The sequence below is a fragment of the Eubalaena glacialis genome, chromosome 19 (assembly GCF_028564815.1).
Source record: "Eubalaena glacialis isolate mEubGla1 chromosome 19, mEubGla1.1.hap2.+ XY, whole genome shotgun sequence".
Classification (NCBI taxonomy): Eukaryota; Metazoa; Chordata; class Mammalia; order Artiodactyla; family Balaenidae; genus Eubalaena; species Eubalaena glacialis.
This window is the reverse complement of record NC_083734.1, coordinates 49,618,875-49,631,587: the sequence shown is the minus strand read 5'-3', so window position 1 is coordinate 49,631,587 and position 12,713 is coordinate 49,618,875. Positions and strand designations below refer to the sequence as shown.

The window sequence follows — 12,713 nt, the reverse complement described above, 5'->3', positions numbered from 1 at the left end:
ATATACACACTACTATATATAAAATAATCAACAAGGACCTACTGTGTAGCATAGGGAACTCTACTCAATATTCTGTAATAACCTATATGGGAAAAGAATCTGAAAAAGAATAGATATATGTATATGTATAACTGAATCACTTTGCTGTACACCTGAAACTAACACAACATTGTAAATCAACTACAATATAAAATAAAAATTAAATTAAAAAAAAAAGTATTAGCTTGCATAATTAAAAGTCTAGAAGGGTAGGCATGCTTTAACACAGCTGGATCCAGGGCCTCAAGTGTGCCTTTCATGTTACTCATTTGAAAGTTTTAGTCCTTACTTAAGTGCTCTAGGCTTTTTTATATACCAGGTGAATTTTTCTGATATTACTGCTTTATTGAATGACACTTTAAGGTCAAGGTTGCTGGACCAAAAATTTGACCTCTTAGAGTCATTGAAATTTAGGGTTCTACTGATATAATTATGTTATTTTATTATATTTTTGCATGGGATGATACCATGTTAACAATTGGCTATGGTAGAGCTTCTCCATACTTACAGGTATATGCACAGACAAGTGTAGTAACGCTTTTCCCTGCTCTGCTTGTCTGCAGGCAGTGAAGTGAAATCTGCAAGAGTCCTGCTCGCTCAAGGCCTGCATACAGGAGAGAAGCAGGGGAAAAGCGTTACAATCAGCTTTTGTTCTACAGCATTTTAAAACATAACAGGTATGTCAGATTTTTGGTCTGTCAGCCTTGACAATGCCTCTTGAAAATGAACTGAGTATTCACTGAGGTACTAGGTCATGTCATTGAAGTGTATTTAAAATGTGACTGTGATAAAAGTTTTTCTAAGATTTTTGTTTTTGGAAAGAAATAATCATAAACTTCCATAGGGTTATTTGACACTAGCTACTAAAATAGTTTTTTTTTTTTTACTAACAAAAATTGTTACTCAGCCTGAGAGTGGCAGGTGTGATAAAGAATATATTAAAAATTCTTTTTAGATTTTACTTTAGAATTAAAAAAAAAATTTAAATTCAGTCCTGTGGATAGACTGAATTCAAACATATTTTGCGATATCTAGCCATACTCAAACATTTGTGACTTTAGACTACAAAAACAAAAGAAAAATTTTATACTAACTACTCATAATTGCCAAGTTACTCATGCAGTCATTTTGTTTTATGTAGGTATATTGGAAAGTCTGATTCAGTTACGATCAGTGTATGGAATCACAAGAAGATCCATAAAAAACAAGGTGCTGGATTTCTTGGTTGTGTTCGTCTTCTTTCCAATGCCATCAACCGCCTCAAAGACACTGGTTGTGAGTAAATACTAGTGCTTTTAAAAATTTAAATATACATATTTAAGTATATATATGTATGTGTGTTTTTTGATGGGGGAGGCAGGGGTCCAAAAACTTAATTTCCTGTGTGTGTTTGAAACATTGGTAAAAATTCCTGGTCTAAATTTACTTTGTTGACTTTTTAAAAAGAATGAAACATTTTAAATATGTGAAACCTAGAAATGAATCAGAGCTGATACTTAGTATCCAGTGAATTTATAAGTGCTAAGAAATGACTGATATCCAGAAGAATAAAAAGAGGGAATTCCGTGGCGGTCCAGTGGTTTAGGAGTCTGTGCTCTCACTGCCTCGGGCGCGGGTTCAATTCCTGGTCAGGGAACTAAGATTCCACAAGCCATGCGGTGTGACACGGCCAAAAAAAAAAAGTAAAAAGGTGTCAAAGTATTAAATGTCTTTTTTATTTCTTAGCACTCATCTCTGGTCTAGGTGGATTTGTGAGATAAAGGGAGTTTTATTTAGGTCATTGGAGTGTTTAATGTAACAGTTAAAGGGGAATTATTAGTGAATAAAAATGACATATAAAACTGCTCTGAAAAATTAAAAGTTATAAAGGTAAGACATTATTTTGAGTGTAAGACAGCTGTATTAACTGCTTAACTGTAGCTTAATTTTTCACCAAACTGGTCATTTACAAGATTAGACCAAAATCAAGACATTAGAAGCATTTCTATATTGGATTGACAAGTTGACTTGTTAGTGTATGTGTAATTCATGTAACCAGATGACAGAGCATCTTTTTGGGGGTATTTCCATTGGGACATAGATGGAAATATCTTTTTCAACAGAAAATTTTTTTCCTTTTCTACAGAATTCTTTTTTATATAATATAAAAAATATTGCTAGCTGTTGTCATGGGATTGTAGTCCAGATGCCTATTCTAAGCAAAAATTCACATAGACTCCAGCTAAGGAAATTAATAAATAAAAATAGTTTGAATTTAGCTTTGAATGTTAGATATATAATATTAAAGAGATGATCCCTTTTAATGTAGTATGATACCACAACCCAGTTATAAAAATATTACTGTTGAAAATTAAAAAGGAGAAAATTGAGCTAAAAGTTCTGAGGGGAATTTAAAGGCAGCTGAGAATTTCTAATATTTCTGGGTTGACAGGGTGACCAACAGGAGGTAGAAGATGTTGGGATTGGAAAAGGTCTAGCATATAAAAAACGAACCATTTTTGGGACTTCCCCAGTGGTCTAGTGGTTAAGACTCTGCCTTCCAATGCAGGGGGCATGGGTTTAATCCCTGGTCGGGGAACTAAGATCCCACATGCTGTACAGTGCAGCCAAAAAACCCCAAAAAACAAACAAACAAAATGAACCATGTTATTCTAACCCAATGCAGCAGGCAAACTGAAGACTTATAGGTCACATGTATGACCTTATTTCTGGTTCAATTTAGCCAACATTTATTGAACCTTTAAAGTGTCAGGTACTGTTCGAAACCCCAGTGATAGAAAGTTGAAAAAGGCATGAATCCTGTCCTGTGAGAAGCAATGGCAAAGGCCTGCTGGCAGAGGGAGCAGGACACGTTAGAAGGACTGAACAGAAGAGGCGTTGCTCTGCACAAGTCCACTATATAGCTGTCTTATTAGTGTCCATTTATTTTGCAAAGGGAAAAATAAGCCAGGTGGGGCACAGATTTTCTTTCTGCTGCTTGTGAATGTTTCATTGCAGTAATTTATATGATCTTTTTGATGTGTAGTAATATTTAATTTATTAAGCACCTGATGTAGTTCCATTCTATCAGGTTGGAGTGGAGAATATAAAAACTTAAGATATGGTCTCCTCCTTTTATCAATTCGTGATTTACTTAAGTAGACAGATGGCATACAGCTATAAAGAGAATTCAGTTATAAGTGCTGTAATCAAAGTAAAACCAACATGCAGTGGGTGACATTGTTCCTTACTGTAACTAGCCAGGCCAGTGTTATATCTGTTTTATAGATGAGGCATGAGAGAAGAAGTGAGCTGCTTCTAAATGAGTTAGTACCAGAACTCAAACCCTTATATTAGTTTGTACTTGGCTTCTTATTAATACTTACTTTGTGTGTGTGGGAGTTATGTGAAATGGTTAGATAAAAAATAACAAGGACAACAACTAACATTTATTGGACACTTATGTGCCAGGTACTGTGCTAAGAGTTTTACATAACCATCTGATTTAATCCTTAATAGGAGGTAAGTACTACAATTATACACGAGAAAATCAAGACTTGGGGATAAATTGCTTAAGAACAAAACTATTAAGTGGCAAGCGAAGACTTAGACTGAAGTGTTCTGAAATCTTTGGAGAGAAAATACTGCATGTTGGCACCAGTGTCTTATGGTTTTTGAAATCTGAATTTGTCAAAACTTTTGTCAAGACATTTATACTAATATTATGTACGCAGTTAGAGAATTTTAAACATTTGTCTCATCATTCAAACTTGATTAATTCTTTAAATGATTGGTCTGATTTCCAGTGGATTGTAGAAATTTACTATCACTCTGTAGATGTGAGAATCTTTGATACCAACTTATTTTTTGCCTTTTGCTGTTGTTGATTTGAAATAGATCAGAGGTTGGATCTATGCAAACTTGGGCCAAATGACAATGATACAGTTAGAGGACAGATAGTAGGTAAGTGTGGAATTGAAAGTTATGTGAATTTTGGCTTTATTTAAGCTGACCTAAACTCTAAATACCTTTAAAATCAAAGTACAGTAACTGTAGCTTCATTGTATTGGCACGAATTAAATGAGTCATATAAAATTATTCAAATAGTGGATGCAGAATCTAGGACAACTTAATTTTTTTAAAAAGCAAAAAAATACAAATAATGTAAAAAATAGGCTCCTAATGTGAACAACTATTGATCCTTTAGGAAGGAATTCTTTAAAAGCATACAAATACAGTAGAACACTGAGATAGACTTTATAGATGATACTAAGGTTTTCTGAAAGTAATTCTCAAACTGGTTCTTGAGTAAGAAAAACCAGTTTAATGCTTTGCAGTTTTAAAGTAATCTTTACTAATTGAAAAAAATAGAATGGTAGTATAGCACTAATTGGAGAAAGGGAAAAATTGTTACCTTACTCATAAGGCATTTAGTGGGCTAGTGGGGTTATCTTGAATTGGCCTCTTTATATAAAATTTCCTGATACTTATCTTAAGAATTGATAGATTGAGATTTGATCAAGATACCTAGAATGGTAGGGCACTGAGGTGGGCTCCTTTGAAGCTTCTTAAAGAAGTAACAGGCAATTGGAATCTTACCATTGCATTATAGAGCAGAATTTAGAATAACATGATTGCATTATATGAACCTATCAAGAGAGGTTTTAGTTACAGAAAGGACTTGAAGGACTTAATTTTACAAGGCAGTGAATTAGGTTCATAGAGAGTTGCCAAAGTAGCATCATAACAAAAGCCCTATTCTGGTTATTGCAGGGAAATATCTACACTACAGCGTTATTCATAATTCCTGTCATTCTTAGATTGAGAGGGAAGTTAAAAACTCAAAAATGTGGAATACACAAATATACCTTTCATGTGTTATGCCTCTTTTTAAGTGCACTAGTGGCCTTGCGTTGCCCCATTAGGATGGGAAAAAAGGAGTTAGACTCGCCTCCATGAACATGATAAAGTGTAGAAAACCTTAAAGAGAAAAATCTCATGGACAAAGAAATTGCAGGGGCTTCCCTGGTGGCGCAGTGGTTAAGAATCCGCCTGCCAGTGCGGGGGACACGGGTTCGAGCCCTGGTCCGGGAAGATCCCACATGCCACAGAGCAACTAAGCCTGTGCGCCACAGCTAGTGAGCCTGCGCTCTAGAGCCCGCGAGCCACAGCTACTGAAGCCTGTGTGCCTAGAGCCTGTGCTCTGCAACAAGAGAAGCCGCTGCAGTGAGAAGCCCGCTCACTGCAATGAAGAGTAGCCACTGCTCGCCGCAACTAGAGAAACCCGGGTGCAGCAACGAAGACCCAACACAGCCAAAAAAAATAAATTAAAAAAAAAAAATTGCAGAATTTAGTAGAAACTAAAGAGTTCATTCTTAAGTATTAAAATGAGCTAAGCCAGGTGTCTTTCAAAGAGAAATATTTTAAATTGCAGTAATTCTTTCTAGTTCTGTGACTCTTAGTAATGTTTTTGTTGTTTAATAGTAAGTCTTCAGTCCAGAGACCGAATAGGCACAGGAGGACAAGTTGTGGACTGCAGTCGTTTGTTTGATAATGATTTACCAGATGGGTAAGCAAAAATCATTAGATAATATCCCTAAAATAATGAGAAATAAGTTGGTGTTTATATTTAAGTTTAGAAATTTGCTGATCAATTCCAAAATCTAGGTTTTCCTTGTACTTAGAAAATTAGTGAGGGATCTTATCACAACAAATTCGTAAAATAAGCCATGAATTAGATATGTTACATTTGTTTTTTAAGAGTTTTGACTAGGAGACAAATCAAATTTCTTGACAAATTTAAAGCTCCTGTAAATATTATATATTCAAAAGGAAAACTTTTTTGATTGATTAAATTATTCAAAACAAGGCATGTAGGTGCTGAATCTGAGGCATTGCTCTATTTAGAGGGATGGGATACAGAATTTGTGTAATAGTAATTACAATAACATAGTAACATTTATTGAGCCTGCAAGTGTCAAATAGTGTTATAAGCACTTTATATCATTTATCATTACAAATATATCATTACCTGATATACATTAGATCATTTAATTCTCATAATGTGATTCTGGAATTAGACCATTTGGGTTCCAATCCTTACTCTTCTTTTTACTAGCTTTATGAGTTTAATCAATTTATTTGACTTTTGTAAGCTTTGGTTTATGTTTATTTATCAAAGAGGATAATGATAATAGTATGTACACCATCAGTACTTGTGAGGATTAAATGAAATCATTCATGTAAAGCACGTAGCACAATGTCTTGCATAGAGTAAGTGCTTAATAAATAATTAGCTATTATTATTACTACTGTTACTACTATTATTACCCTCATGCATTTTACAGACTTACGAAACTGAGACTCAGAGAGGTTAAGTATTTTGCCAAAGGCCACATAGAAATGGCAGAACTGGAACACAGATTTAAGCCTTGATTCCAAAGCTTATGCTTTTTATCATTGCTCTCTATCTTTGTTTTATACTAGTTCTGAAACCTTACCGATTTTATTTTTAATTTTCAAAGTATTTTTAATTAACTTCAATGAGGTATAGTTTACATACAATAAACTATATCCATTTTAAGTGTATAATTGGTTGAGTTTTAAGTTATTTTTGACATGAAATTTCAAATCCAAGCTATGGTATTTGCTCATTTTGTGTAAGCTGTTAAAAATTGCTATAATTTAAGTCTGTTTATAGATCATTTTAGCTTCTTGATATATCTTAATTTTTATGGATTTGAGGTGGATTATGGTACTTTTGAAGGGGAAGTTTAGGATGAAATAACTAGTCAGTATTGAGAGATTACAGCAGTTGTACGGCTTATTCTAAATTTGTTCTACATTATTGTACTATAATTGTAATCACAGGGGAAAAAACCTGTTTAGCATCTTTTTATTTTCTATTGTTTAAGGCCTCCAAACCTCTGCCAGTGGTTTGGTGGAATATTAACATAACTATAGTCACTCGCCTAATTTTTTTGTTATATGAATTAATAAGATATTGAGGAAGAAGTGGCATTATTGCTTTTTAAAAAATTAGTTTGAGAAATAGCCCATGTTGGTGAGGTTGTGGAGAAAAAGGAGCGCTTGTACAGTGTAGGTGGGAATATAATCAGTACAGCCACTGTGGAAAATGGTAGGGAGGTTCTTCAGAAAGTTAAAAACGGAATTACCATATGATCCAGCTATCCCACTTCTGGGTATGTATCCTAAGAAAATGAAAACACTAATTCAAAGAGGTATATGCACCCCTTTGTTCATTGCAGGATTATTTACAATAGATAAGATATGGAAGATAGATAAGATATGGAAGCAGCCTAAGGGTCTATTAATAGATGAATGGATAAAGAAGATGTATTACACACACACACACACACACACACACACACACACACACTGGAATATTGCTCAGCCATAAAAAAAAGAACGAGATCTTGTCATTTGCAACAACATGGATGGATCTAGAGAGTATTATGCTAAATGAAATAAGTCAGACAAAGACAGATACCATATGATTTCACTTATATGTGGAATCTAAAAAACAAAGCAAACAAACAAACAAAACAGAAACAGATAGATACAAAGAACGAACTCTGTATTGGTTTGCCAGAGGGGAGGGAGAGGAGGGGAAATTGATGAAATAGGTGAAGGGGATTAAGAGGTACAAACTTTCAGTCATAAAATAAGTAAGTCACGGTGCTGTGATGTACAGCATAGGGAATATAGTCCATATTGTAATAACTTTGTATGGTGACAGATGGTTACTAGACTTATCTTGGTGATCATTTTGTAGTGTATAGATGTCAAACTACTATGTTGTATACCTGAAACTAATATAATACTGTATGTCAACTATACTTAAAAAAATTCATAACTTTTAGTAGAAAATGTGTAAGAGAAAATAAAAATATGAAGATTAAAAAAATTAGTTTGGGTAGGCTAAATGCTTTAAAAAGCTTTTATATACTTTTCTGGTTAAATTTAATTTTTTAAAATTATGTATAATTTTTATCTTTAGTATGGCCTTTTTTCCCCCCACTAAATTCTGGAGAAATTAGTATAATTTAATTGAGCATTGTTGACATCATTGAAAAATTCTCAGTTTGGCTGATGGAAAATATTAGTCACACCTCAGTATAAATATTTTAAAAGCTTCAGAATTCTAGAAGACATATTGTACAGTTCTAAAATAAGTTGAAACAATTCCTATATTCTGTGTATTGCTTTTTCAATTTGTCATTCCTGATTCATAACAGCAAATGTCTTCCTGGCTTGTTCCAAAAACATTCCATGTCCGGCTTCCTATTACTGCTTTATCTCTCAATATTTTTATTTAAGCTGGGAAGAAAGGCGAACTGCCTCTGGAAGAATCCAGTACCTAAACCACATAACAAGAACTACGCAATGGGAACGCCCAACACGGTAAGAACATACAGGTATCTTCCCAAGGTCTATGCTGTTTGCCCTCCTGAAGTCCCCTATCTGTTTATCTGTCAGCTTTACCAGATTTCCTTTCTTGGTTTAAACTGCTCTAGATCAGTAGATCTTATAGCAAATGCCATTATTATTTTTAATAAAGATTGCTTATTAGGTCATCCTGTTATTGTAGCTCCATGGCCTGTGGTGGTGTTCAATAAATATTTATTAGATGAGTTAAATGAATACATTGAGAAGTCATCTTATTTCTAGGACTCTTAAAAAAACTTTTTGAGTCCGTTATTGAACGGCTGTAACAAAATATATATACAGGATCTCCATTTATTCAATAATGTCGGGGGATGATTATATTGTGTCCAGTAAGGTCTTTGACCAAGATAAGAACCAGATGCTCTGAGACAATATGGAGGGGCACCTGACTTAGAGTTGGGGGCAAGATGGTAGAACTTGCAAAGGAAAACTCTGAAGGAGGAGAGTCTCTGAACTAGATCCTGAAGAATATGAGGATTTAGCCAGGTAAGGGGAAGGTGATAAAAAGTGTTCAGGGTAGTGGTAACAGCTATCATTCAGTTCACCAAATTGTTACATGCCAGGCACTGTGCTCAGCATTTGGGCTATAACCATGAATAAGGCAGAAAGGCCTTCCTGGAGCTTAATGTGTAAAGACATGGGGATGCAAGATGAGTTTTGAAAGCTTCAAGGAAAGCTCTTAAAGTAACTGAAAACGAATAGGATAAGTGGCTGGATTTCCTTTTTTTTCAGAATAAGAAAAAAGTTTATTTGCCACCTCTACTCAGTGTTTGTTTTGCTCCTTCTACTTTTTTTTTTTTCCCTGAGCAGGACTGGCACCAGACATAGAACATCAAATGCTTCTCATTAGCTATACTTTTATTTATTGGGGATTAATTGCTTAACTCATTGAACCGCAAAGTTTTCTCTATTATACTGTGATTCTCAGATGAAAGCTTATCTTATGTTGCCATTTTAAAAAGTGCTTATTTGAGAGTTGATTTCTAGTATTAAACTGCCAAGGATTATATGGAAGTCAAAGAACCTATTTTTATCATATCTGAGTGTAAATAAATGTGTACTTGCGTCAGTGCTTTAGTGAAGTCTATTTCCTTCTCATTTAACTGATAAAATTGACTTTAATTTCCACATGTGTAAAGTCAATTGTGTTGTAAATGTTAGTTTAAAAATTAACTCTTGATTATCCTCTTAGTTTGGATGACCTACAAGAGACTGGAAGCTCTTTGAAGAGACAGACTATCTTTCCTTTATTCACTCAATATTTATTGAACTACTACTCTTAAATATATGCTAAGCACTACTCTAGGTGCAGGGAATGTATATGGTGGGGAAAAAACTAGGCAGACTTTCTTCTCTCAATAAATATTCTAGTGGGGGAAGACAGACGAAAACAAGGATGCAAATGAGAAAAATATCAGAAGTAACTGCCATGCTGAGGAAGTAAGGTGAGGTACTGTCAAATGCCTGGGTGACTACTTTAGATCTGAAGGTCAGGAACGACCTCTTAGAGGCAACATTTAAGCTTAAGCTAAGATTTGAATGACAAAAAGGAGTCTGGCCTAGGGAAAATAGGAGAAAAAATCACTCTAGGTAGAAGGAAGGGCTACTCTCCAGCACTAAAGGTAGAATGACCATGGCAAGCTTAAGGAGGAGGGAGAATGTCAGTGTGGCAGAGGCAGAGTGGGAGAATGGTGGGGACGCAGGTCTGAGGTCACCTGTGGCTAAGCCAACTAAGGCTTTGTGAGCTCATACATCTACAAATATATGCGGATTTCATATGAAATGTAATTAAAATCAATATAAAGTGATTTGAATATGTAATTGATAATCTGCTTATCACCTGGGTTTCTTTGGTGCTTTGAGGCTTTGGGTTTGCTTTTATTGAGAGTTCTTGAGTCATTATATTTGTATTAATCATTCCATTTTCTTAAAAGTGATTGTTACTGCTGTACATACATTGTCTATAAAATTCTGCTTTTGGTATCTGAGTTGAGTAACTTTTTTTCCTTGTTACTTTTCGATAGACCAGCATCTGAATATTCTAGTCCTGGCAGACCTCTTAGCTGTTTTGTTGATGAGAACACTCCAATTAGTGGAACAAACGGTGCAACATCTGGACAGTCTTCAGATCCCAGACTGGCAGAGAGGAGAGTCAGGTCACAACGACATAGAAATTACATGAGCAGGACACATTTACATACTCCTCCAGACCTACCAGAAGGCTATGGTATGACAACTAGCAGAGGAAAAATAAAGTGTGTTTTACTGATTTCAGCTTGCTGAGAAGCCAGAAAATCAACTTTTAAAGAAGTTATTAATCTGGGTTTAGGAATTCTGCATGAAAATCAAAGTAAATGTAAAACTCCCCAACTTTGAAAAGTCTTTGAAGTGGTAGAAGACTAACAACACTTTGACTTTGGGCTAGTCATTTAACCTTAACCTTTTTGCCCAATTACAATGAAATGAGATGAATGATACCTCTCCTTTTCACAAAGGTGTTGTGAGAAGCATATGAAACAATGTGAGACTGCTTTGTAAACAGGCACTGTAAAAAGTGAGATGGTGTTTTTCTTGATAATGGCAATCTGAAGTCAGACTTGTAATTTTCTAGACGTGCATATTTAGAAATAATTTAAAAAGCATATTTCTGATGGTATTTATATATTGTATTTGTATTGTCTATAATTTTGTGTTATCTGAGTGGGTTATTGTAAATGATTTAGTCACTTCTGTGTGTGTAAAAGTACTATAATCTTATATAATTTCCTAAATTTTAGAATTCCATGTGAAAGATGACATGAATCTTCTCATAGTTGAATACAGAACTTCCTAAATTAATTGCAACTTGTGAACTCTTGTAGTATGACCTCAGCTGTTCTCTCCTCTCTTGCTAAAAGCTTAACCAAGTTACTTAACATCCTTGCCCTTTCCACAGCCTCTAGATAAACAGTTCTGGGCTGATGATGACACCTAGTGACCAACATTGGGAATTGCCTGATCTAACTTGTATTTTATTTTTACTCCAGAATGTTTTGTAAACTTACACAAATGCATCATTCTTACTTTATTTTTTAAGTATTTTAACTATTTAATTTTAAAAAAAACCCAATTTTTCCATTAACTGAGCTAGGCCACACAGGTTAACTTAAAGCACAGTGGTTAGAGCATGGGCTTGGGAAACAGAGCTGGGTTCATATCCTGGCTTTGCTATATATTACTTGTGTGACGCTGGGCACATTATTTAACCTGTTTGAGCCTCAGTTTTATCTTCTATATTATAAAGTGGGGAAAATATTATTACCAACCATGTAGATTTGTTGCAAGAAATAAATGAAATTTCATGAGAAGTTAAAATTTAGCTGTTATTATTAATGTCCAGACCTTAGAATCAAGTATCTCCTGGCATTCTTTTTAATTGAGATTATAAGGCAAGTGGTTTGGAGTGGGGGTAGTTATACTTTTACAATATTTGTGTGATTTGGATTAAAAAAAATTTTTTTTGTACAACCAAAACATAGGAGTGAAGTAGGTACCAAGGCTGAAATTATTGCAGCTGTCATCTAGAACCAGGTTTAAACATTTTTACATTTATAATTTTAAAAGTTTAAATTGATTTTTATTACAGGTTTATAAACAAATTTATACTAATAAATATTAGCAATAGTTTTATTGTTTCATATATTGGAATTTTTCATTAGATTTTGTTTTAAAAAAAAAAAGGTAGTTCTGTTGCTTGAAAACATAAATAAAGACTAAAAACCACCATTGAAGAAACCCTTTCACAGATTCCTTCTCTTTGCCCTGGCCTCCTCACTCTCTTCCCAAGGGCTTTGACTTAATTTTACCTGCGGCTTTTTTTTCCCCATTAGGCATATGTGCTCTTCAGTCTTCCTCCTCCTAACTTGATTATTTTTCCATCATTGCTTCTTTTAGACTATAAGGTGTCTCTTCTATATTCCATCTTTTTTGCTTCTAAGTCCAAATGTAGTCTTGAGAATACACCTCTCTCAAGAAAAGGAAAAACATAAGTTTTGATATAAAATTAGGCATAATTTAAAAAGCATTACCAGCCTGCAAACTCTTTGAAAGTTTCTGCAAATTCCTGAGAATCTCCGCAGAGTTGGTTAGCCTCTTCCTCTGAGCCCTTCTGTTTCCCTTAGGCTCCACATTTAAGACAAATAAAAGATAATTTCTTCATGTTTGTTTTATTTAATTATTGGTACTGT

At 34.4% G+C, this 12,713-nt stretch overlaps 1 protein-coding gene across 2 annotated transcripts in view; it reads left to right on the top strand.

Annotated features, from left to right (window-relative positions):
- The window catches only part of SMURF2 (SMAD specific E3 ubiquitin protein ligase 2), a 118,156-nt gene that overhangs the window by 80,428 nt on the left and 25,015 nt on the right, over positions 1-12,713 (top strand). For both annotated transcript variants that reach the window (XM_061176805.1, XM_061176804.1), the window contains exons 4-8: positions 1,181-1,314; positions 3,916-3,981; positions 5,503-5,587; positions 8,359-8,442; positions 10,512-10,714. In XM_061176805.1, the coding sequence (XP_061032788.1) occupies positions 1,181-1,314; positions 3,916-3,981; positions 5,503-5,587; positions 8,359-8,442; positions 10,512-10,714 (572 nt within the window). The remainder of the gene's footprint in view (positions 1-1,180; positions 1,315-3,915; positions 3,982-5,502; positions 5,588-8,358; positions 8,443-10,511; positions 10,715-12,713) is intronic.